This window comes from Oncorhynchus clarkii, chromosome 29 (genome assembly GCF_045791955.1).
Source record: "Oncorhynchus clarkii lewisi isolate Uvic-CL-2024 chromosome 29, UVic_Ocla_1.0, whole genome shotgun sequence".
NCBI classification, from domain to species: Eukaryota; Metazoa; Chordata; class Actinopteri; order Salmoniformes; family Salmonidae; genus Oncorhynchus; species Oncorhynchus clarkii.
Genome location: NC_092175.1, coordinates 29930400 through 29953969, shown reverse-complemented (window position 1 = coordinate 29953969; position 23570 = coordinate 29930400). Strand labels below are relative to the sequence as shown.

The window sequence follows — 23570 nt, the reverse complement described above, 5'->3', positions numbered from 1 at the left end:
TGAGTATCTGGAGCATCAGCATTTGTGGGTTCTGTTACAGGCTCAAAATGGCCAGAAACAATGAACTTTCTTCTGAAACTAGTCAGTATATTATTGTTCTGAGAATTTTAGGCTATTCCATGTGCGAAATTGCCAAGAAACTGAAGATCTCATACAACGATGTGTACTACTCCCGTCACAGAACAGCCAAACTGGCTCTAGCCAGAATAGAAAGAGGAGTGGGAGGCACCAGGCCACAACAGAGCAAGGGGGCAAGTACATTAGAGTGTCTAGTTTTATGAACTAGTCTTCGACTGGCAGCTTCATTAAATAGCCCCCCCAATACATCAGTCTCAACGTCAACAGTGAAGAGGCGACTCCGGGATGCTGACCTTCTAGGCAGAGTTCCTCTGTCCAGTGTCTGTGTTCTTTTACCTATCGTAATCTTTTATTTTTATTGGCCAGTCTGAGATATGGCTTTTTTTTGCAACTCTGCCTAGAAGGCCAGCATCCTCTTCACTGTTGATGTTGAGACTGGTGTTTTGCGGTTTTCAGCTACAATAGTCATTTACAACATTAACAATGTCTACACTGTATTTCTGATCAATTTGATGTTATTTTATTAGACAAAAAAATGTGCTTTTCTTTCAAAAACAAAGACATTTCTAAGTGACTCCAAACTTTGGAACGGTAGTGTATGTACCAATATTGGTCATCCATTTTTCATTTGTCCAGATATGAGATAGGCCTAAATTATGAGGGTTAATTATTCATATTTTTGGGGGAAAACAGTTTTCTCAACAGGCACCTCTTTTCCTCCCACAACTGTAACTGTAAACTAGATTTTTGTGAATGAGGAGCTGCTACGCACTGTTGGCAGTTCAGACTTTTTTGATAAGGAGAAGTTTTCCAGAGCGACACGTACAGTTGTGCGGTTATCTTTCGCTGGATGGGAGGATAGGGGGCGTTAGAGAAATGTTAGAGAAATGACCAAAATGCCTGGCCTGCTGCCAGCCCTCTCTGGAGATGATTGGCTCCCTCTCCCTCTCTCCTCCCCTTCTTTCCCAAACCCAGATACGCACACGCCAACCATCCAAGCAACATCAGGGAGAAAAGAGAGCGAGAAAGCGGGTAGGAAAAGGGGAAAGTTATCTCGGTAACTTTTGGGTTGTTAACGGCGTCCTGTATTTTAGCAACAAAAAAAGCATATATTTTACTGTTCTGAATGAATAATTGTTATATGCAGGGTGACTGAAATGAGCTGTTTTGAAAGGAAAGGAAGGAAGAAGTACACCACTGGAGTTTTCTCCATACTTTTGTCGTTGTATGAGGCACCTTTATAATCAACATTTTGGATTATCTACGGAAGTTAGTCGGCTGTTTTCAGGGTTCGATTGAAAGGATTACCGACTCCATTGGTGGTTTGGTCCGGTCTAAACAGTCTTTAGGAGCATTGCATTTTGCCACCGTGAATGCCCTCATCTCTTCGTGCACGGCAGTGAAGGATGCCAGGATGCCTTCTCTGATCATTTCCCATCTGCTCGTCATCTGGCTGGGTGTCCAGAGGCTGGCCTGGTGCGCAGAGCGCGCATCCACCCGGGAGCGCTTCAAAGTGGTCATCGCCCCTCTCATCTGCAAGAGAATTTGTTTGAAAGGCCAGTGCCAGGACACCTGTGAGCAGGGCAACAATACCACACTGATAGGCGAGAACGGACAGTCAGCGGATACTCTCACAGGTCCTGGATTCAGAGTGGGTGAGTGGTTGGTTTGATGCCCATTTTGGCGACATATTTCTGAACAATATCAGTCCTACTAGGGAAGAAATTGCACATAGACCCCGAGGCCTAAATCATCAAAATCAAAAGAAACAATTACATCTCAGTGGAAACTGTATTACCTTGCATTTCTCAGACATGGCTCATTGGCATATTTCAGCTTTGCCCCTCCTCTAACCACATCTCCACATTGTCTGGCTGGCATGTGTTAAGTCTATCTGCACAGTATCAGATACACTGTGGTAAGGCATGGAGCCTTATACTAGTTTACACTCTTGAGGCTACACTGGAGTTGACTTTCCTCTCCCACTGCCCTGTAAAGGAGGTGGCCGGTAACAGGTCAGTCACTCACAACACACTCACAATCAGGGGCGTAGGAGCTACTCTGACATTGGTGGGGACACATTTTGCTTCTGGGTTCCAGGGGCATGCCCCCTGATTTAAAAAAAAAAAAAAAAAACTGGTTTTAAATGCAAATTTATTGTGACTTTTGAGAAGATTATACAGACAAATCTTATCAACTTACAAATAGGCACATTTACAAGTCTAAGAGGGACCTTGCATAGGGGCACTTACTCTGGTACAGTCCAATTAGTCTTGGGGCCATGGCCATTCATACTGCACTGAATACCAGTGTGACTGTTAATGGGGACATATTCAATTCAACAAACATTGTGTACTCTTTTTCTGCTACTGTATGATTTTCCTAGTATGTCAGGTTGCTACTACTGCTGCTCTACATACTGTATGGTTTGAACCTTAACATAATATTTTAAATGCATAATACAGTTATTAAACTGTAATAATAACCAGCAACATACACAGTTGACTGTTTTTTTTTTTAAAGGTACAAATGAAATGTCAAACTGAAATGAATCAATATCTCCACTCAATTATCAAAAATAAAATATCATGGTTGCCTCTCTCCTGCATAAAGTTAAAAGGATACTTTGGGATTTTGGCAATGAGACCATTTATCTACTTCCCCAGAGTCAGATAAACCGGTGCATACCATTTTTATGTCTCTGCATGCCAGTGGAGGCTCATCAGGGGAGGAAGTGGAGGACCATCTGCCTCAGTGAATTTCATAAAAAATGTAAATAGTGAAACATTAAAAAAGTTATTATTTTTATATAAAACTATACTAAATATATCCACGTCACCAAATAATTTATTAAAACACTGTTTTACAACGAAGGTCTCAACAGCACTCTCTGGGGTAGCAACATGATTTAGCCATAAGACAGCTAGTTTCTGTCCTTCTCTGGGTACATTAACTTCAATACAAAACCTAGGAGGCTCATGGTTCTCAATAGTGGAACAGTTTTGAGCAAATTAATTTATTGAAAAATAAAGGAAAAGCAAGAAAGAGTGAGCCATCTATATTTCGTTGTATTTTTTTCACTTTCACATACTTAGCTAGCAAATGCAGCTAGCTAGTTTAGCCTACTCAAACACACAGCCCAAACAGAGAGGGATGCCATGTTTGCTAGCTGGCTATAGCTATCCAAAGGAAGTCTTCCAAGTCAAGGTAAGCTTGGGGTTTTATTAATTTATTGCTACCGAGCCCACCGTTGTAACTGCTAAAGTGTTTGCTGTACTCTGTACTGCATGATTTTAGCGGGTTTACTAATGCATTAGTTCTAGTAGCTATGTTGACTATGATGTTAGCTAATATGGTGACACAACAATGTAGGCTGTGTGTAGCAGTTAGCGATTATGGTATGAAGGTTTGGCTTGGAATGATTTTTTTGCCTAGTCTCGGACAGCTGTTGTGTTGTGCAATGAAGTCCACAAGCGAAGGGAAAAGGTGAGAGGAGGAGAGCGCATAGATGTTAGAAGTGATCATGCTGTTCGTATCTGTTCGTATGTGGCTGCTATGAAACTGAACTGTGTTTGCGGCCAGGTGATCAGTGATTCATTACGGCGATTCTGTTGAAAAACATTTCTTAAATGAATGCAAATGAAACAGGAATAAACATACCTGAATTTGTCTAATATAATCTCTCCTTTGCAACTGTTTGGAGTGGACTAATGATTGCACCCTAGATCAGCTACATGCAGGCAAGAGTGTGCAAGGCGGTATTGAATGTGTCACTTTCTGTCACCGTGTTTACTATTTTTCTCTCGATTTGTGCACCTACGTTGTAAACTTTCATTCATAGGCTAGGTTGTAGCAACCTCATGATGGGTATAGGGAAAATTTGAGTATCATGCAGTAGCCTAAACCTAGTGATGTTACATTGAGCTGGGTGAATGGAATATGAATGACAGTCATCCAATATGCTGTAATAGAAATAAGGCCATGCTCATTAAAACAAATCGCCCTGCCTCATTTTAAAGGCCAGTTTGAAGGAAGTTTCTAACTAGTGTCCTTTGGGTGGTGGACCATTCTTGATACACACGGGAAACTGTTGACCGTGTGAAACCCAGCAACGTTGCAGTTCTTGACACAAACTTGTTCGCCTGGCACCTACTACCATACCCTGTTCAGAGGCACTTACAATTTTTGTCTTTCCCATTCACCCTCTGAATGGTACACATGCACAATTAATGTCTCAATTGTCTCAAGGCTTAACAAGTATTCTTTAACCTGTCTCCTGCCCTTTACCAACGCTGTTTGAAGTTGATTTAACCTTTTACGACTAGGGGGCAGTATTTTAATTTTTGGATAAAAAAACGTTCCCGTTTCAAACAAGATATTTTGTCATGAAAAGATGCTCAACTATGCATATAATTGACAGCTTTGGATAGAAAACACTCTGACGTTTCCACAACTGCAAAGATATTGTCTGTGAGTGCAACAGAACTGATGTTACAGGCGAAACCCAGATAAAAATCCAATCAGGAAGTGCCAAATTTTTTGAAACCGCCTCATGTGACATCAATAAGGGACCATAGCTTTTACCTGGATTCACCTGGTCAGTCTATGTCATGGAAAGAGCATTATGTTTTGTATACACAGTGTAAATTATCATTCAGATTGATTCACAGTTCGCAGTATGACAGATCATCAGTCTATGAACGTTATGGCCTTGGAGTGGCACTTCTAACTATCTTACCTGTTGGTTTGAGAGAGCACTGTTATTATTTGCCCAGCTTTTCATTAGTCGTGATTAGGGGGTATCCCTTTCTGTGATGAGGGGTGTCCCTTTCTGTGTTGATCCGTATGGGGCCCAAGGTTATTTTAGGTTGACTTACACCCCAACCCCACAATTAAGGCAGACTACGAATGCGAACAGGACCCCAAAATAAACTGCAGTAGTAAAACTAAACGAAGACACTGATTCAGTCACTATGAAAGCTACATTTAGGCTGTGGGGCATCGTGGTCAAGAGGGTTAGCGCAATATTCACATTCACTTATGCCCACACATTTCCTATACATTTACACAATCAATGCTTTTATTTAAGAAAAATACAACTAATGACTGTAATTTCCATTGACCCTGTCATGGTGGTTTCAAACAGATTTTGTTTTGGAAATATTGTAGTGAAATGTGAAGTTGCTAAGCTTTTTCTCCCACCAGCCCTTCATTACAGAACTACAGCATATTTGTAAATTACAAAAAGGGGTTTTGTCATAATAAGCTATATTTTTCTGCACTGTAAATTAATTGTTCAAAACAACATCAGAATGGCCCTGCATTTATTCTCCAGTTGTAATTACAGTACAATACTGGATTATTCATTTGGTGTCATCTGAATATTTGGTCCAGAGAATCAAACTGGTGTACAATCGGGCCTGTGTCTAGTATTGTACAGGTACTGTAAGCTGCATTTATCCAGGCTTGTGTCCAGTTGTGTGGGTTTGTCTGGCTGGGGCTACAGAGGGCAACCTAAGGCAGCGTAACTTTTGGCAGTCCAAAGGTGTGTGTGGACTGTGCACTCAATGGACATGCAGAATTTCTCTTTAGCATGTTGCAATGGCCACTGGTCAATGACAACAACAACGTTTTTCAATATCTGAGTGGTTGTGACTTCAGCACCACAGCGAAACTGAGGCCTAGTCTGAGCAAACCTGCAAGAACCTTGCCGTGATGCAGTTTGCTTCCAAATGCAGTCATTTTCTGCCTAATGATTCAAGATTGCCTTTCTTAAAAGAACAATGTTGTTCAAGCTGTTGTAGAACATGATGAAAAAAAGGATACATAAGGCTTTGTGAGTTTCAGGTAAGTCTGTTAAGCCTCAGTCTACCGGGCTGGTTTTGTGTAGCTATTACTATATTTTACAGTAATTACATTTCCATCCTAGGTTCTGAGAGTTCATTTGAAGTAAATGTCCAGTGAAAATCTCACTTTTAAAATGTCATATTCTGTTAACTTACCCATACCCAAATAAGGTTGTTGACTTGTCCTATACTCATATTTGTGTCCAAAGCATAAATCGGAGGGGGAAAAAACTTGCTTGCTATTTCCTCATAATCATGGCTGAACTGGCCAATCAGTGGTCTACTCGCATGAATATTTTCAATGACTGGTATACGCCCAAACCATTCTGTTGTTGGGGTACGCCCACACCATTCCAACACAGAAAAGCTGCTTTTTAACATACTAAAATGGACATTGCAGTCAAAAACGTGATTTTCCTTTTGGCCCAGATAATAACATCACAATCTGATCTACTTTGAAGGGGTAAGCGGGAGAGACTCGAGTCTAGATGATTCTATCCGCCAATCAGGGCTGTGTATGTAAATATATACACATTTTTTTTATCAACACGCCCACTCGATCAGACTGAGCATTTCAATGGCAAAAGGCGGCTCGGGAAATAAATGCTAAAATATATATTTGAAGTGATTTTCATGAAATAAACACACACAGTGATTTATTAGACATAGAGTGATGATTTAAAAAGACGGCATGGGGGCTTTAATAAAAAAAGATGGAAGGAAAACTATTTCATTTATATTGTAATTAATTATAGGTAACATTTCATAGAAATATGGAAACACTGTATACTTACTTTAAAGATTTGTAATAGATTCTGACATGGTTAATGCAAAAAAAACCTGGTAAATGAGAATTGACACAAATCAGTCAACCTCAACTCCAACAGTGAAATGATATAGGTGACCCTTTTCCATGCTCATTCTGTGCTCATTCTCTTCACATTTCTCTTATGCTACTGTCAGAAGTGTATGGCACAGGTCTCCTAATATATCATATTAAGGAATCCCAGTGGTGTGGGGAGTCCAGCAGGGTCAGAAAAGGATTAGTTACTGCTTACTCAAAATGAATAACGTAAGCTGATTACTTTTGGATGACTTTAACTTGCAACCTAAACCAGTCATTGTCATGAATTTGAAGTTTGACAACTATGCAATTGTTGTTATTATGTTAATATAAAATAGGGTTCCAGAATTTTCAGATTTTTTCGTTCAATAGAGATGCATTTGTCTACACCTTTTTTCGGCGTAAATATCACATATCACATAATTCATTTGGGGCTAATTCACCACCTGAGTAAGTGGTTAACTAGATCGCTAACTCTTAAGTATAGCCTAATATTACTGATAGTTGATATCTAACAGTACATTTAACGTATAGGCCTATGCACCCACCTTGAATGGCCGACGTGAGTGTCCTTTGTTCAATAATAAACACAATTCAGACCAGAAAACTGGGACCCATTTATCTTCAACAGTAACAACACTGGTTGCTTTCAATACAGGGTTTTACCGCAATTACATGTTGAATTATTGCGCAATCAAAAAGCATTTTACAAAGGAGAGAGAGAGCGTGAAACTGCACTGCTTCAAAGCAGAAAGCAGGAACTCTGTAGTCCAGAACAGGGTTTCACAAACTCAGAATGGCAGTATTGCCAGAGAATAGTTAATGAAGTAGCTAAATAAACAATAAACATAGTTATATTTTTCTGCATTTTTATCTTGTCATACTCAAATAACATACTGTATCAGAGATGTATCCCATAATAATATCAGATATGGCATGTGCTGTGTATGTTGACATACTTTTACACGTTTCATTTCCAGCAGGTTCTATAGATTAAAAGAGTCAGTCAGCGGTTGATCTTTGAATCAGGCTCGTATTGTTCTGTGTTATGTCTCCTCCACACAGTCATAGAGGTTGAGCTGGGTTGTGCAGGTCAGAGTGAAGCAGCACTGTATGACCAAAGAGGCTGAGAATGGGAATCCAGTGAGGTTACTGATAGATACTCCTCCCACTGCCCCCTCCCACCCTCCCTGCAGTATTTACCTACAGTAGCTCTGAATCTGGGTTTTCCTGCTCACAGCTCTGTTTGGGCGAGGGACGCTGGACGCTGCCTTTCTTCTCCTCAAAGGTTGCTACTACACAGGCATTCCATCCATCAATCTCAGTTGCCTGGTAGCTGTTGCTCCCCATCTCAACTAGACCTGTTTCTTCTCTCCCCACCCAGTCACTCTCCCTCTGTATCCTTAACCAGACCTGCTGTGCTCAGCCCAGTCACTCTCCCTCTGTGTCCTTAACCAGACCTACCCAGCTCAGCCCAGTCACTCTCCCTCTGTATCCTTAACCAGACCTGGTGTGCTCAGCCCAGTCACTCTCCCTCTGTATCCTTAACCAGACCTGGTGTGCTCAGCCCAGTCACTCTCCCTCTGTATCCTTAACCAGACCTGCCCAGCTCAGCCCAGTCACTCTCCCTCTGTATCCTTAACCAGACCTGCCCAGCTCAGCCCAGTCACTCTCCCTCTGTATCCTTAACCAGACCTGCCCAGCTCAGCCCAGTCACTCTCCCTCTGTATCCTTAACCAGACCTGCCCAGCTCAGCCCAGTCACTCTCCCTCTGTATCCTTAACCAGACCTGCCCAGCTCAGCCCAGTCACTCTCCCTCTGTATCCTTAACCAGACCTGCCCAGCTCAGCCCAATCACTCTCCCTCTGTATCCTTAACCAGACCTGCCCAGCTCAGCCCAGTCACTCTCCCTCTGTATCCTTAAACAGACCTGCCCAGCTCAGCCCAGTCACTCTCCCTCTGTATCCTTAACCAGACCTGCCCAGCTCAGCCCAGTCACTCTCCCTCTGTATCCTTAACCAGACCTGCCCAGCTCAGCCCAGTCACTCTCCTTCTGTATCCTTAACCAGACCTGCCCAGCTCAGCCCAGTCACTCTCCCTCTGTATCTTTAACCAGACCTGCCCAGCTCAGCCCAGTCACTCTCCCTCTGTGTCCTTAACCAGACCTGCTGTGCTCAGCCCAGTCACTCTCCCTCTGTATCCTTAACCAGACCTACCCAGCTCAGCCCAGTCACTCTCCCTCTGTGTCCTTAACCAGACCTGCTGTGCTCAGCCCAGTCACTCTCCTTCTGTATCCTTAACCAGGCCTGCTGTGCTCAGCCCAGTCACTCTCCCTCGGTATCCTTAACCAGACCTGCTGTGCTCAGCCCAGTCACTCTCCCTCTGTATCCTTAACCAGACCTCCTGTGCTCAGCCTAGTCACTCTCCCTCTGTATCCTTAACCAGACCTGCTGTGCTCAGCCCAGTCACTCTCCCTCTGTATCCTTAACCAGACCTGCTGTGCTCAGCCCAGTCACTCTCCTTCTGTATCCTTAACCAGACCTGCTGTGCTCAGCCTAGTCACTCTCCCTCTGTATCCTTAACCAGACCTGCTGTGCTCAGCCCAGTCACTCTCCCTCTGTGTCCTTAACCAGACCTGCCCAGCTCAGCCCAGTCACTCTCCCTCTGTATCCTTAACCAGACCTGCTGTGCTCAGCCTAGTCACTCTCCCGCTGTGTCCTTAACCAGACCTGCTGTGCTCAGCCTAGTCATTCTCCCTCTGTGTCCTTAACCAGACCTGCTGTGTTCAGCCTAGTCACTCTCCCTCTGTATCCGTAACCAGACCTGCTGTGCTCAGCCTAGTCACTCTCCCTCTGTGTCCTTAACCAGACCTGCTGTGCTCAGCCCAGTCATTCTCCCTCTGTGTCCTTAACCAGACCTGCTGTGTTCAGCCTAGTCACTCTCCCTCTGTATCCGTAACCAGACCTGCCCAGCTCAGCCCAGTCACTCTCCCTCTGTGTCCTTAACCAGACCTGCCCAGCTCAGCCCAGTCACTCTCCCTCTGTATCCTTAACCAGACCTGCCCAGCTCAGCCCAGTCACTCTCCCTCTGTATCCTTAACCAGACCTGCCCAGCTCAGCCCAGTCACTCTCCCTCTGTGTCCTTAACCAGACCTGCCCAGCTCAGCCCAGTCACTCTCCCTATGTATCCTTAACCAGACATGCCCAGCTCAGCCCAGTCACTCTCCCTCTGTATCCTTAACCAGACCTGCCCAGCTCAGCCCAGTCACTCTCTCTCTGTATCCTTAACCAGACCTGCCCAGCTCAGCCCAGTCACTCTGTAACCATCTGTATCCTAAACCAGACTTCCTGCTTCATTCAGCCCAGTCCACAGGAGGTTGGTGGCACCTTAATGGAGAAGGAAGGACTGGTGGTAATGTCTGGAGCGGAATAGGTGGAATGATTTCCATGTCTTTGATGCCATTCCATTTACCCTGTTCCGGGTGTTATTATGAGCCGTCCTCCCCTCAGCAGCCTCCTGTGGCCCAGTCACTCTGGCTCTGTTTCTTTGTAGATCTTTCCATATCGTAAACTCAGGTTTCCTCCAGAACTTTGATATGCTGGGTAGTGCTGGACCTAAACAATATTCCCGTCCTTACTATTAAGGCTGAGCTGACCTCTGTATCTATAGAATGTCCTATATCACTCCCCCGGTATTGCGTGCCTAAAAGTTCATCTCTCTCCATCCGTGACACAGGATGAAGGTCATGTGAGGATGTGAAATGGCCAATGTGGTCATGCACAAAATATGACTTCAATGGGTCATTCAATACCAATCATGTATTTAATTCTGAATGCTCAGCTTCTGTCCCACATTTTATTGCAGTGATTTATTTAGGTTTTCCCTGGGTATGGGTCAGAGGTAAAGGTCAGAGGTCCATGGGAGAAAGAAAGGTCAAAGGGAAATCAGCAGAACAAGCAGAACTGGACCAGCCCAAGGCTAGCTGTCCGTGTTTAGAGACACACTTTATTTTCCCTCTGAGAGCCCTCTACTCTTCCCCACACTCACCCACTTCCTCCTCTGATGCCAAGTTATGGGTGCTGTGGTAAACATGGGAAACCCAGAAACCTGCACCACTCCACAGTGTGCCACAGGCCTGGCTGTGCACTGAGATGGGGCTCAGCATGGCTTCACTCACACACTCTGTCAGTCTCTCCCTGGGGCATAGAGAGGGGGATTCATTCAGCCATTTTAGAACTGTGTGTGTGATGACTGCCTGATGACTGCTTGATGAGTGCTTGAGGACTGCCTGTCATCTGAATCATTGCTCCTCATGAGCCTCACCCCTCTGTGAACTCTACATTAAGGGTGTGTGTGTGTGTGTGTGTGTGTGTGTGTGTGTGTGTGTGTGTGTGTGTGTGTGTGTGTGTGTGTGTGTGTGTGTGTGTGTTTTTGGTGCCATGTCACAGCCTCCCCTCAAAGTTGTGTTTTAATGTTTATGGTTTGCCTCTCTCTCTTATTTAGGCTACTCTCATATGGAGGGAAAATATCTCAGGTTATTTGAGGTCAGGAGCGATGTCGATCTACAGTCCAATCCCAGTGTTTGTTGATATCTGTTCAGCCTTTACTGCGCCAGGGTAACCCTCCAGGTCACATGGTTATTTGGTGATCATAACAGGGGTTTCTCATGGAATTCAATTCCTCCTCTCAGGGCTATTCCCATTCTGTCACTGGCTCTATTCAAGTCAACACTTTGGCGCAGGTTGAGAAAAAAGTAGCAAATTGTTTTTGGCAGCTGAAGCTCCAAAAACAAGCACTAATTAGAGGTAATTTCTTAAGTGACGAGGGAACACAGTGTGTGTGTCATGGAGGAGGCTATCTCGCATTTGAGGGAAATATAGGAGCTAGCTCAAAACAACATCCCCATCTTTATCCCGCTTCCCTACCATTTGCTTAGTGAGGGGCAGAAAAGGAGCAGTTATTTAACGCTGGCCAATGGAATGTGAGACTGTGTGACTGCACCCTGCCAAACCTCTAAAGCTGCACAGCCATTAGCCAGGGTAAATACAGAATCACAGTGCTGCTGCCAGGCCAGGGGGAGAGGGCCCTAAGACACCCAAGCCACTACAGCTCCCCTGAGGGGTGCCACCACACTGCAGCCGGGCCTGGGCAGATATCTGAAGTCAGCTCTGCTGGGTACACTGTCAGCGCTCCTCTCTCTACCTGCCTGGTCTGCTATTATACTGTAGGCCCAATGACAGTGGGATTAGACCAGCGATTATATGACAACATTCACACTGTTGCCAACAAATTCTTTTTTTTCTCTCTCTCTCACACATACACACACACACACCTCTGGGCCATGTAAACAATCTCACATACCTCCATGACATGTTATGTCCATTGAGAAATCAGGGTCTCACACCAGATTAATTGTAATTTTAGAAATACTATACTAGTGTAAACTAACACAGAATAAGGACACTAAGGACAATCACCCACAAAACCCAACACCAAACAGGCTACCTAAATATGGTTCCCAATCAGAGACAATGACGAACACCTGCCTCTGATTGAGAACCATATCAGGCCAAACATAGAACTAGACAAACTAGACATGAAACATAGAATGCCCACTCAGCTCACACCCTGACCAACCAAAACATAGAAATATACAAAGTAAACTATGGTCAGGGTGTGACACATTGTAGTTACTCCACAATATTAACCTAATTGACAGAGTGAAAAGAAGGAGGCCTGCACAGAATACAAATAGTCCAAAACATGCATCCTGTTTGCAACAAGGCACTAAAGTAATACTGCAAAAAAATGTGTCAAAGCAATTAACTTTTTGTCCTGAATGCAAAGTGTTATGTTTGGGGCAAATCCAATACAACACATTATTGTGTCCCACTCTCCATATTTTCAAGCATAGTGGTGGCTGCATTATGTTATGGGTATGCTTGTAATCAATAAGGACTGGGGAATTTTTCAGGATAAAAATAAACGGAACGGCGTTAAGCACAGGCAAAATCCTAGAGGAAAGCCTGGTTCAGTATGCTTTCCACCAGACACTTGGAGATGAATTCACCTCAGCAGGACAATGACCTAAAACACAATTTGACAGAACTTGAAGAATTTTGAAAAGAATAATGGGCAAATATTGTATAATCGAAGTGTGCAAAGCTCTTACCAAGAAAGACTTACAGATGTAATCACTGCCAAAGGTGATTCGACCATGTATTGATTCAGTGTATGAATACTTATGTGAATGAGATACAGTTTTTCTGTATTTCATTTTCAATACATTTGCAAACATTTCTAAAAACATGTTTTCACTTTGTCATTATGGGTTACTGTGTGGAGATGGGTGAGAGAAAAAAAGACTTACTCAATTTTGACGTCAATACTTTCTGAAGGCAATGTATGTGTGTTTAGCGTTGAAGCAGGCACTGTTTGGAAAGCTTTGGGCTGCAGCTCTCCTTGCCAAGCAATCTGGGGCAGATGCGTGGGATTGAGAGGATGCAGGAGTGCAGTATAGGTAGTAGAGGTCGACCGATTAATCGGAATGGCCGATTTTTGGACACCGATTTGGCGTTTTTTTAATTTATTTTTTTACCTTTATTTAATCTTTATTTAACCAGGCAAGTCAGTTAAGAACACATTCTTATTTTCAATGACGGCCTAGGAACGGTGGGTTAACTGCCTCATTCAGGGGCAGGACGACAGATTTTCACCTTGTCAGCTCGGGGGATTCAATCTTGCAACCTTACAGTTAACTAGTCCAACGCTCTAACCACCTTCCTCTCATTGCACTCCATGAGGAGACTGCCTGTTACGCGAATGCAGTAAGCCAAGGTAAGTTGCTAGCTAGCATTAAACTTATCTTATAAAAAACAATCAATCATAATCACTAGTTAACTACACATGGTTGATGATATTACTAGTTTATTTTGCGTGTCTTGCTTTTGCTTATAATCGAGGGCCGTGGATTTTGTGGAGCGATGGGTAACGCTGCTTCGAGGGTGGCTGTTGTGTTCCTGGTTCGAGCCCAGGGAGGAGCGATGAGAGGGACGGAAGCTATACTGTTACACTGGCAATACTAAAGTGCCTATAAGAACATCCAATAGTCAAAGGTTAATGAAATACAAATGGTATAGAGAGAAATAGTCCTATAATTCCTATGATAACTACAACTTAAATATTCTTACCTGGGAATATTGAAGACTCATGTTAAAAGGAACCACCAACTTTCATATGTTCTCATGTTCTGAGCAAGGAAATTAAACGTTAACTTTCTTACATGGCACATATTGCAGTTTTACTTTCTTCTCCAACACTTTATTTTTGCATTATTTATTTAAACCAAATTGAACATGTTTCATTATTTATTTGAGGCTAAATGATTTTATTGATGTATTATATTAAGTTAAAATAAGTGTTCATTCAGTATTGTTGTAATTGTCATTATTACAAATACATTAACAAAATCGACCGATTAATCGGTATCGGACTTCTTTGGTCCTCCAATAATCGGTATCAGTATCGGCGTTGAAAAAAATCATAATCGGTCGACCTCTAATAGGTAGGCCTATCTAGTTCCCAGTTAGTCAACAGAGTTGACCTTACTCCCAGGCATCCTGCTAGCCGGCAGGAGGAAGTGGAGGAGACTTTCTCAGGCCTGTGTTTTAAAAACCCAGTGATTATGTCATTTACTCTGGGCTATGGGCACAGCTACAGAAGTCCAGAGTCCACTCTGTGTATGTGGTATGTGGTCTCACAGCACCAGTTTAAAGCAGGCATATTTGGGGATGTGGTTTCTTGCTATTCTACTGACGGTAAAGACAAGAGCGTCATAAGACCTTGTGCCTCCCATTATTGTAATCATGCCCTTTTAATAGTGATAGTAGTGGTAGTGGTGGAGATCGTTATTGTGGGGTAATGTTGTTTTTGCCGTTGTCCTTTTGATGGTATTTCTGCAGGGGGTGTGAAGAAATTAAAATGGAGTTATTTGATGTGGGTTGTGGAGCTTATTGGCATTATTGAATCATACATTGATTGCTAGTGACCCATAATGTGTCATTCTCTTATATTATTATATATTATTATCATCTATTTTATCTGTTACCACTAGTACAATATTTGTAATGCTGAGTTGTACTAACAATGAGAACTTTCCTGTGGTTACAGATAGAGGGTTTCACTTAATAATAATATTTTCTGATGGTTTGGCAAATACTCCTCTTTAACACCATAAATTTTTAAGGCATATAATCATACTCTCATAATCACTGACTCAGGGATGGAGTTCTTTGATGGGGTGGTCGCGACAAAAAATTATTGAACTCATCGTGAGGGGCAGCCGTGGCTTGTGGGTCTGCGTACCCACATCCACATCCATACCCACACGTGCAGTCAATGCCTGCCCTAGCCTAAGTCAAATTGACCAAAAAAAGGTTTAAAGTTCATTTCCTGAAATGTACACATTTTGCCATGGGGCATAGAGAAAATGTTCCAGTTTGGAAGGAAGTTTGCTGCAATGCTCCACTTTCTGCCATGGGGCGGAGAAAATATGTTGCAATTGTATAACTCATTTCATGCAATTCTACTCACGTTTTCAAGGAACAGACAGAAAAAATGGAGTTTTACAGGACATTTCCTGCAATTTTACTCATTTTGCCATGGGGTGGAGCAAGATGTTTGCAGTTTTGAATATATCTGAGTGAGAGTGACTAACCATGACTACTACAAGTTTAGATAACGGGCTAGACAAACTTGCCTAACTTAAACATGTTAGATGACATGGGCTAATTAAGTGACTGTCAGTGAATGACATACTGTAATGAGAAAAATTCAAAATTTGGAAATTGAACCTTGTGTATTCTACTATTCTACCTCTCAACATTAAGTTGAGACCCCGACTGAGTTTAGTTTTTGGAAATTGATCCGCGGGCCTACAAAAGGGGGGCTGCCAGTTGCCTATCCCTGCATTAAAGGATGATAAATATTTGTTAAGCCATGAGAAGCTGGCCAGCCTTACTGACCCACTGACATATTTCAGATTGTCTTCTAAGAAACATAAGCTTTCAGATGTACACCGGGATTCATCCCTTTTGCAGCTCACTGTACGTAGACTAGCTGTTGAACTGGAGCGTTAAACTATCATTTGTTCATTTTGAGCTGGGAATATTTGAGACGGGAGAGAGAGGCTGTGGTTGGATGTGAGGCTGAAGTGGGAGGCGGTCAGGCTGCTGCGTCATCTCCAGACAGACAGAAGTGCGTGGGTGGGAGGCCACACTCCGAGCCAAACCCCAAACAGACAAACAGCGTACAGGCAGGCAGGAGATCCCCTCTACTAAAGCTCATGCTGAGGTCTGGGGGAAGTACGAGTTTTTCTGGTTTTACATGCACTGTATGAACTGTGATGCAGTGATGTGAGAGAGCTCTGAGCTTTCATCTCTTCAGCTAGGTTTAATTTGAATGGGCATTTAGTTGAACCTATTGTTCCTCCTGGGGCTATTTTCACTGAAAAGAAAATAGAATGGTCCTTGCTCAATCTGGAGTGTAGAAACGTCCAAGTCTTGAGTTAGTAAAGTAATTGTTGAAATATTTTCCTCGGCTAAAACTCTTCCCCCCCTATTGTCCTCAAACCTGGTTGATTGGAATGAAAACCTAGCAACCAGTAATTGGTCTGAAATAACATAATTAAACATTCCAAAATGTGTCAGTATTTCTGTATATGTACAGTATGGTACATATCGGTCTATGTTAGTGCAACCTGGACTCAGGGGTAGACATAACATAGAAATGTAAATTCAGGACACAATTGGTATATGTTACGTTTCGTATGGTATGTATTCATTTGTGGATGACCATCATCCATTTCATATGAAATGTTATGAATTACAATTTCTATGATATGTTACGTATTGCAATTCGTTCTATATGTTACAAATTGCAATTCGTTCTATATGTTGCGAATTCCAATTTGTTGTGGCTAACGTTAGCTAGGTGACTAGGTGGCGGGTTAAGGATAAGGTTTAAGGTTAGGTTTAAGGTTAGGATTAAGGTTAAGAGTTAGGTTGAAGGGTTAAGGTTAGGAGAAGAGTAAGCTAGCATGCTAAGTAGTTGCAAAGTAGCTAGTAAGTACACTGAACAAAAATATAAACGCACATGCAACAATTTCAAAGATTTTACTAAGTTACAGTTCAAAGAAGTAAATCAGCCTCCCAAGTGGCACAGAACTCTGAGGCACTGCATCGCCGTGCTTGAGGTGTCACTACAGACCCAGGTTCGATCCCAGGCTGTGTCACAACCGGCCATGACCAGGAGTCCCTTATGGCGGCGCACAATTGGCCCAGCTTCATCTGGGTTAGGGGAGGGTTTGGCCGGGGGTGGCTTTACTTGGCTCATCGCTCTCTAGCAACCTCTTGTGGCAGGCCGGGCGCCTGCAGGCTGACCTCAGTCGTCAGTTTAACGCTGTTTCCTCCAGGACATTGGTGAAGCTGGCTTCTGGGTTAAGCGAGCATGTGTTAAGAAGTGCAGTTTGGCAGGTAATTTTTCAGAGGACATGTGACTCGACCTTCGCCTCTCCCGAGCCCATTGGGGAGTTGCAGCGATGAGACAAGATCGCAATAGGATATCACGAAATTTGGGAGATATCAGTCAATTGGCCCTAATCTATGGATTTCACATCTGGGAAAACAGAAATACATATTTTGGTGACAGATACTCTAACAAAAGGTAGGGGGGTGGATCTGAAAGCCAGTCAGTATGTGGTGTGACCACCATTTGCCCCATGCCGCATCTCCTTCACATATTGTTGATCAGCCTGTGGAAGAGTGTTGTCCCACTCTTCTTCAATGGCTATGCGAAGTTGCTGGATATTGGCGGGAACTGGAACACGCTGCCGTACACGTCGATCCAGAGCATCCCAGACAGCTCAGTGGGTGACATGTCTGATGTACGCAGGCCATGGAAGAAGTGGAACATTTTCAGTTTACAGAAACTGTGTACAGATCCTTGTGACATGGTGCCGTGCATTATCATGCTTAAACGGTGATGGTGGAATATGAATGGCACGACAATGGGCCTCAGGATCTTGTCACGTTATCTCTGTGCATTCAAATTGCTATCGATAAAATGCAATTGTGTTTGTTGTCCGTAGCTTATGCCTGCCCATACCATAACCCCACCGCCACCATGGAGCACTCTGTTCACAACGTTGACATCAGCAAACCACTCGCCCACATGACTCCATACAAGCTCTCTGTCATCTGCCCGGTACAGTTGAAACTGGGATTCATCCATGAAAAGCACATTTCTCCAGCGTGCCAGTGGCCATCCAAGGTGAGCATTTGGCCACTGAAGTCGGTTATGACGCCGAACTGCAGTCAGGTCAAGACCCTGGTGAGGAGGATGAGCACGGAGATGAGCTTCCCTGAGAAGCTTTCTGACAGTTTTTGCAGAAATGTTTTGGTTGTGTAAACCCACAGTTATATCAGCTGTCTGGGTGGCTCGTCTCAGACCATCCTGCAGGTAAAGAAGCCGGATGTGGAGGTCCTGGGCTGGCATGGTTACATGCTTGTGGTTGTGGAACCACATGTCTGTGGTTGTGGAACATTTTTGGGTTCTTTTATTTCAGGGCATGAAACATGGGACCAAGACTTGACATGTTGCATTTATATTTTTGTTCAGTATAGTTGCAAAGTTGCTAAAATGCTAAGGTTGTCTGTGATGACATTCAAACACCAACCTTTGGATTGCTAGATGTTTCGTTTTATTTGCCCACCCATCCCCTCCGACCAACCACTGTACTTTAGTTTTTGCCATAAGTAACCTTCTGTCTTATGAAATCATACCAAACGTAACATGTCATACTAATTTGAGTGTCCGAGATTTACATGTACTATGTTACGTCTAGTATATGACACCAGGCTGGTTAGTGTGCCAAATCTGTGGTAATGCATCAGTGGCACACTTTGTGTATGTGTGTGTGTGTGTACATTCATATCTATGTGTGTATCGTTGTCTTAGCTTGCTCACACTACAGTTTAAGAATGACAGGTATGTATTTATGAAAAAGTCTCTCTGCATCTGGAGAAGCGATAACAGCAGATTAATTTGGATCCCTCGGATGGTTCTTCCATCGCACTTTTTCTATTTTTACTTCTCTTTCTTTCTCTCTCTCCCTTTCTCACACACTCTCCCTCCTTCTTCCCCTCTCTCCACTCTCCCTTTTCTTCCTTCCTTCTCTCTCTCTCTCTCTCTCTTTCTCTTCCTATCCCTCTTTCTTTCTCTCCCTCTATTTCCTGCAGTTTCCTGCAGTTCCTCCCCTCCACACTGTCTGTCTCAGTCTAAATCATGGCATTATGAGAAAGGAGCTCTCACTCCTCTGTCACATAAAACACAATGTCGAGAAGAGCTTTGAAACACAAAAAAAAGTCAGTTCTCCCTCCTCCTCTCCCCCCGTCTTTTCTCTCTTTCGCTTCCAGCAAATGCTGGATAGGAAAAAGATTTCCCCTTTAAATGCGGTTTGGAACATACCTGTGAGCCAATTTTGAGTATGAAATCTATTTCCAAAGACATGGCATTAAAATTGTATAATGTGAAAGTGACATGTGAGGATAATTTAATACACATCCCCTGAGGATTTGGGCCTCGTTATTAATGGTGGGGGCCGAGAATTTAAATCCATATTTGGATATGGGTTTCATATGGATATCCATATGGGTTTCATAGAAGTGCTTTATAATATATAGTGCTGTATAATATAGCCTAGACAGCACCACCCACTGGGCACAGACGTGAGTTCAACATATAGTTGTGTATTACATTTGGTTGAGTTGTAAACTAACGTGAATTCAATGTGAAATCAACAACAAATGTCACCATGTCATTGGATTGAGTGTTTTTTAAATGCCCTTATGTTGATGACTTTGATGATCAGTTTTCCATGGAGATTCAGCATCATCGAATAGACATTCTGTGTTAAAATTACGTGGAAACAACTTTGATTCCACCAGTCTTTGCCCATTTGTTGGCATGGTAATAGAGCTTAAAGCTGGGTGGCTCTAGTGTTTCAGATGATCTACGCTAGGTCATTCTGACACTGTCTGCTACCCACTAAACAGAGTGGGACATTTTCACCTCTGCAGACATTCTGTGCCCAGTTCTATTTCATAATTCAGGGATGCAGTGGAACACATGTTATCATGACTGGATCATAACAGTGTCCCTCTCCTTGTTCGGGCGGCGGGCGACGTCACCGGCCTTCTAGCCATCGCCGATCCACTTTTCATTTTCCATTTGTTTTGTCTTTGTTTTACACACCTGTTTTCAATTCCCCAATTACATGTTCATTATTTAACCCTCTGTTTTCCCCATGGTTTTTGTGCGTGATTGTTTTATGTCTGTTCGGTTCGTTATTGTGGGCTCGGTATTTACGACATGTTATTGGAATATTTGAGTAAAGTTACTTGTGTTACTCATCTCTGCTGTCCTGCGCCTGACTCCTCTGCACCAGCTACACTCAGACCATTACAAACAGTCCCACATCGTCTCAGTCACTCAGACAGTCTGCAGAAAGCATTAGTCCATGTGTATTACACCCATGTCTCTCTAACTGCCCTGGGTTGGTTAAGATAGACGAAGCAGATGTGGGAGAGAGTCTAGTTTAAACCCCTCCTGTATACTGTAAGAGGACCCGTTTGAGTCCTGGCCTCCTGATCCATTCAGTGTGGTGTAGACTGATTAGTGGACTTGGAGGTCCACCCTCTCTACCTGATTAGTTACTGTATTTGGTGAGTCACCAGTCCTCCACCCAACTACTGTAGCTAATCTGTGGGGAAGGGAATACCATTCCAAATACAAGCACACATCAAGAGATGTGCTTGAAATGGCAGACAGCCCTGTGCTGCAGTGTCTGTTACTTCTACACATCAAAAAGAATGACTCGTTCACCTGATTTTTTTAACCACCGTGAAGTACAGTCTGCTTCATGGCATGTGCACAACATTTTCTTGGAGACAAAAATATATTTTGATGTACCGATACCTAAGGGCTGTGTTATTTTTTCAAAGGAGCCCTTCCTTGCTGTTTGTCATGGAGGGACCTAAGTATTGCTTGAGTGTGTGTGTGTGTGTGTGTGTGTGTGTGTGTGTGTGTGTGTGTGTGTGTGTGTGTGTGTGTGTGTGTGTGTGTGTCAGAGGGTCTACTCTGAGACCGGCCTTCTCCCCAAGCCTTACCAGACTTTTCCTATGTTGTCTCTCCAGTCTCTGTGGGTTTTAGTTGTATAGTCGGGTTTGGATGGAGGTTACACCCCTGTCTTTCTTTTTCTCTCTCTTTCTCTTTCTTCCCAATTGTATCTTGTATTTGTATTTATTATGGATCATTAGCTGCTGCCTTGCTCTTCCTGGGGTCCAGCAAAATTAAGGCAGTTATACATTTGAAAAACATTACAACACATTCATAACAGATTTCACAACATATTAAGTGTGTGCCCTCAGGTCTCTACTCTACTACCACATATCTATAATACAAAATCCATGTGTACATGTGTGTATAGTGCGTATGTTATTGTGTGTTTGTATGCATGTGTCTATGTTTGTGCTGCTTTACAGGCCCTGCTGTTCCATAACGTGTATTTTATCTGTTTTTTAAATGTCATTTTACTGCTTTGATCAGTTACCTGATGTGGAATAGAGTTCCATGTAGTCAAGGCTTTATGTAGTACTGTGAGCATCCCATAGTCTCTCTCTCTCTCTCTCTCTCTCTCTCTCTCTCTCTCTCTCTTTCCAGCTTTCTATACTGAGACAAAAAGTCAGCCAGACACACGTATGGAGAGCTCTGCTCTCCACTCTCCCTTTTAGGGAAGTCCTTCTCCAGCTGGATTCCTCTCCATGTTTTCCCCTGCTATCTGTGAGCCTCCCCAGTAACCGACTGCTGCATGTAGCTGCCTGCTCTGGGTTAAAGACCACTGTCACGGGTAATTATGGTGCAGACTGCGTCAGAACAGCCCAGCCTACCCCGCTGCACATTTAAACATTACAGGGATTTCTCCAGTTGCTATTTTCCTTGACTTTCATTGGTTTGAAAATTGAAAATTTCCCCGTTGTGTTTGAGGGCATCTAGTCCCATTATTACACAGCGGCCTAGACTCCGAGGCAGTCCAGGCCTAATTGCTCCAGTGTGTGGAGCTTTGCTCTGCCGGGCGGGTAACACGAACAGGCCTCCTCTCAACCACTGGGTGTGTCCCCGTCAGACATGATGAGCCGTATCTCTCTCTCTGCCTGTCTGCCCAGGAACTCATGCTGCCTGCATCCCTGTGATTCTGTTATGTTAGACTGCAGGGCAAGACATCCAAACAACTGAGCTTCAGCTTCTGATTTCTTTCATGAACACAATATGGGACATAGAGAAACTACAACATTTTGGGAATGATAAGTTGTAAAAATGTCCATTTGTTACTGTTAATATTATTTAGTGCAATTTGTGGTATGTCTATTCTAATATGTGTGTTATTAATGCACCAGTCTTCACCATTATTTCTGCTGATGGTCTCAGTCTGGTGTGTACTCTGCCCCCACTGTTTCATCTGAGTGTCCTTTAGGGAGAAAAGGAGCTCCTTGAAAAGTAAACACAAAGGGAAACCTACCGAGCAGTGTATATGGCATAGCAGGGCTCCTGTGGTTTCAAGTGTTTTCCATAAACCAGGAAAGAGCGGTCATTCGTATCAATATTCTGCTCTGCCCTAACCTAGCGCAGCAGGCGTATGAGATACGCCTGAAACTACATCCCCTAAATCAGGGTCATTCAACTCTTACCCTACGAGGTCTCCGGAGACTGCTGGTTTTAAGCTCATCCTGATAATTAATTGCACACACCTGGTGTTCCAAGCCTAATTCAGTCCCTGATTAGAGGGGAACAATGAAAAAATGCAGTGGAACTGGCTTCGAGGTCCAGAGTTGAGTTTGAAGGCCCTACATACTGGGCTTGATGAGGAGAAGAAAAAACATGTTGGGGGAGGTGGTCTTCTGCACTTTTCAACCAATCGAGTAAATGTGGAGGAGGAGTTAAGATGGAGTGTCGCCTTGTTAACGGCTTAGTGGAAAACTGGAACATCTAGCTCTCAACTTCTGCTCTCTGCTGCTGATTGGCTGAGGCAGTTTATTTGCGTATGGAGCTGATGTGATTTGACCGTGGCATTTAGTCCCGAAATCCAAAGTGACTCATACTGGAAGCTGCAGACATCAGGGTTTTGTTTTGGATCTATGTTCCTGCTATTGTAGAAGTCCCAACTGTTCCCTGTTTAAAATAATGCTCCAAATGAAAAAGGGCTGACATTACATGATGTTTCATGGATGATGTTTGACATGTGCTCTGTTTCTCCTTTCCTATACTACTCATGGCTTAGTGATGCGTTTGAGATTTTGTTCAATAGCAACACCTTTTTCTCTCTTCCTGTCTTTCTAGTTGTGTGTCCACTGACCTGTATGAATGGAGGGGTGTGCAGCTCGCGGACCCACTGCCTGTGCCCGCCAGGTTTCACTGGTCGGCTGTGCCAGTTCCCGCTACGGCAGATGCCCGAGGCCCAGGCGGCGCGGGGCAACAAGCAGCCCGTATACACCCTGTCGGTGCTGTCAGACGGCCAGAGCCAGGGAGAGCAGGCGGCCATGGGGCGACCACAGCTGACACAGACCCACTCTGTGTTCACCCTGCCCCTGGCGCAGGGGGCAGGTCACCACTCATCAGAAGGTACCCATCATGTCAAACTGTTGTCACTGAAACCACAGCCACATTTCTGTATATTTTAATTCCTGTGC

The 23570-nt window shown here is 43.6% G+C and overlaps 1 protein-coding gene across 7 annotated transcripts in view; it reads left to right on the top strand.

Annotated features, from left to right (window-relative positions):
• The first annotated feature begins 1276 nt into the window (after positions 1-1276).
• Positions 1277-23570, top strand: part of LOC139388079 (latent-transforming growth factor beta-binding protein 3-like) — a 41999-nt gene continuing 19705 nt past the window's right edge. For 6 of the 7 annotated variants that reach the window (XM_071134612.1, XM_071134608.1, XM_071134613.1 and 3 more), the window contains exons 1-2: positions 1277-1733; positions 23221-23502. In XM_071134612.1, the coding sequence (XP_070990713.1) occupies positions 1493-1733; positions 23221-23502 (523 nt within the window). In that variant the 5' untranslated portion in view covers positions 1277-1492. Of the gene's footprint in view, positions 1734-21575; positions 21734-23220; positions 23503-23570 lie in introns of those variants that run through there. The other variant, XM_071134614.1, reaches the window with a different exon arrangement.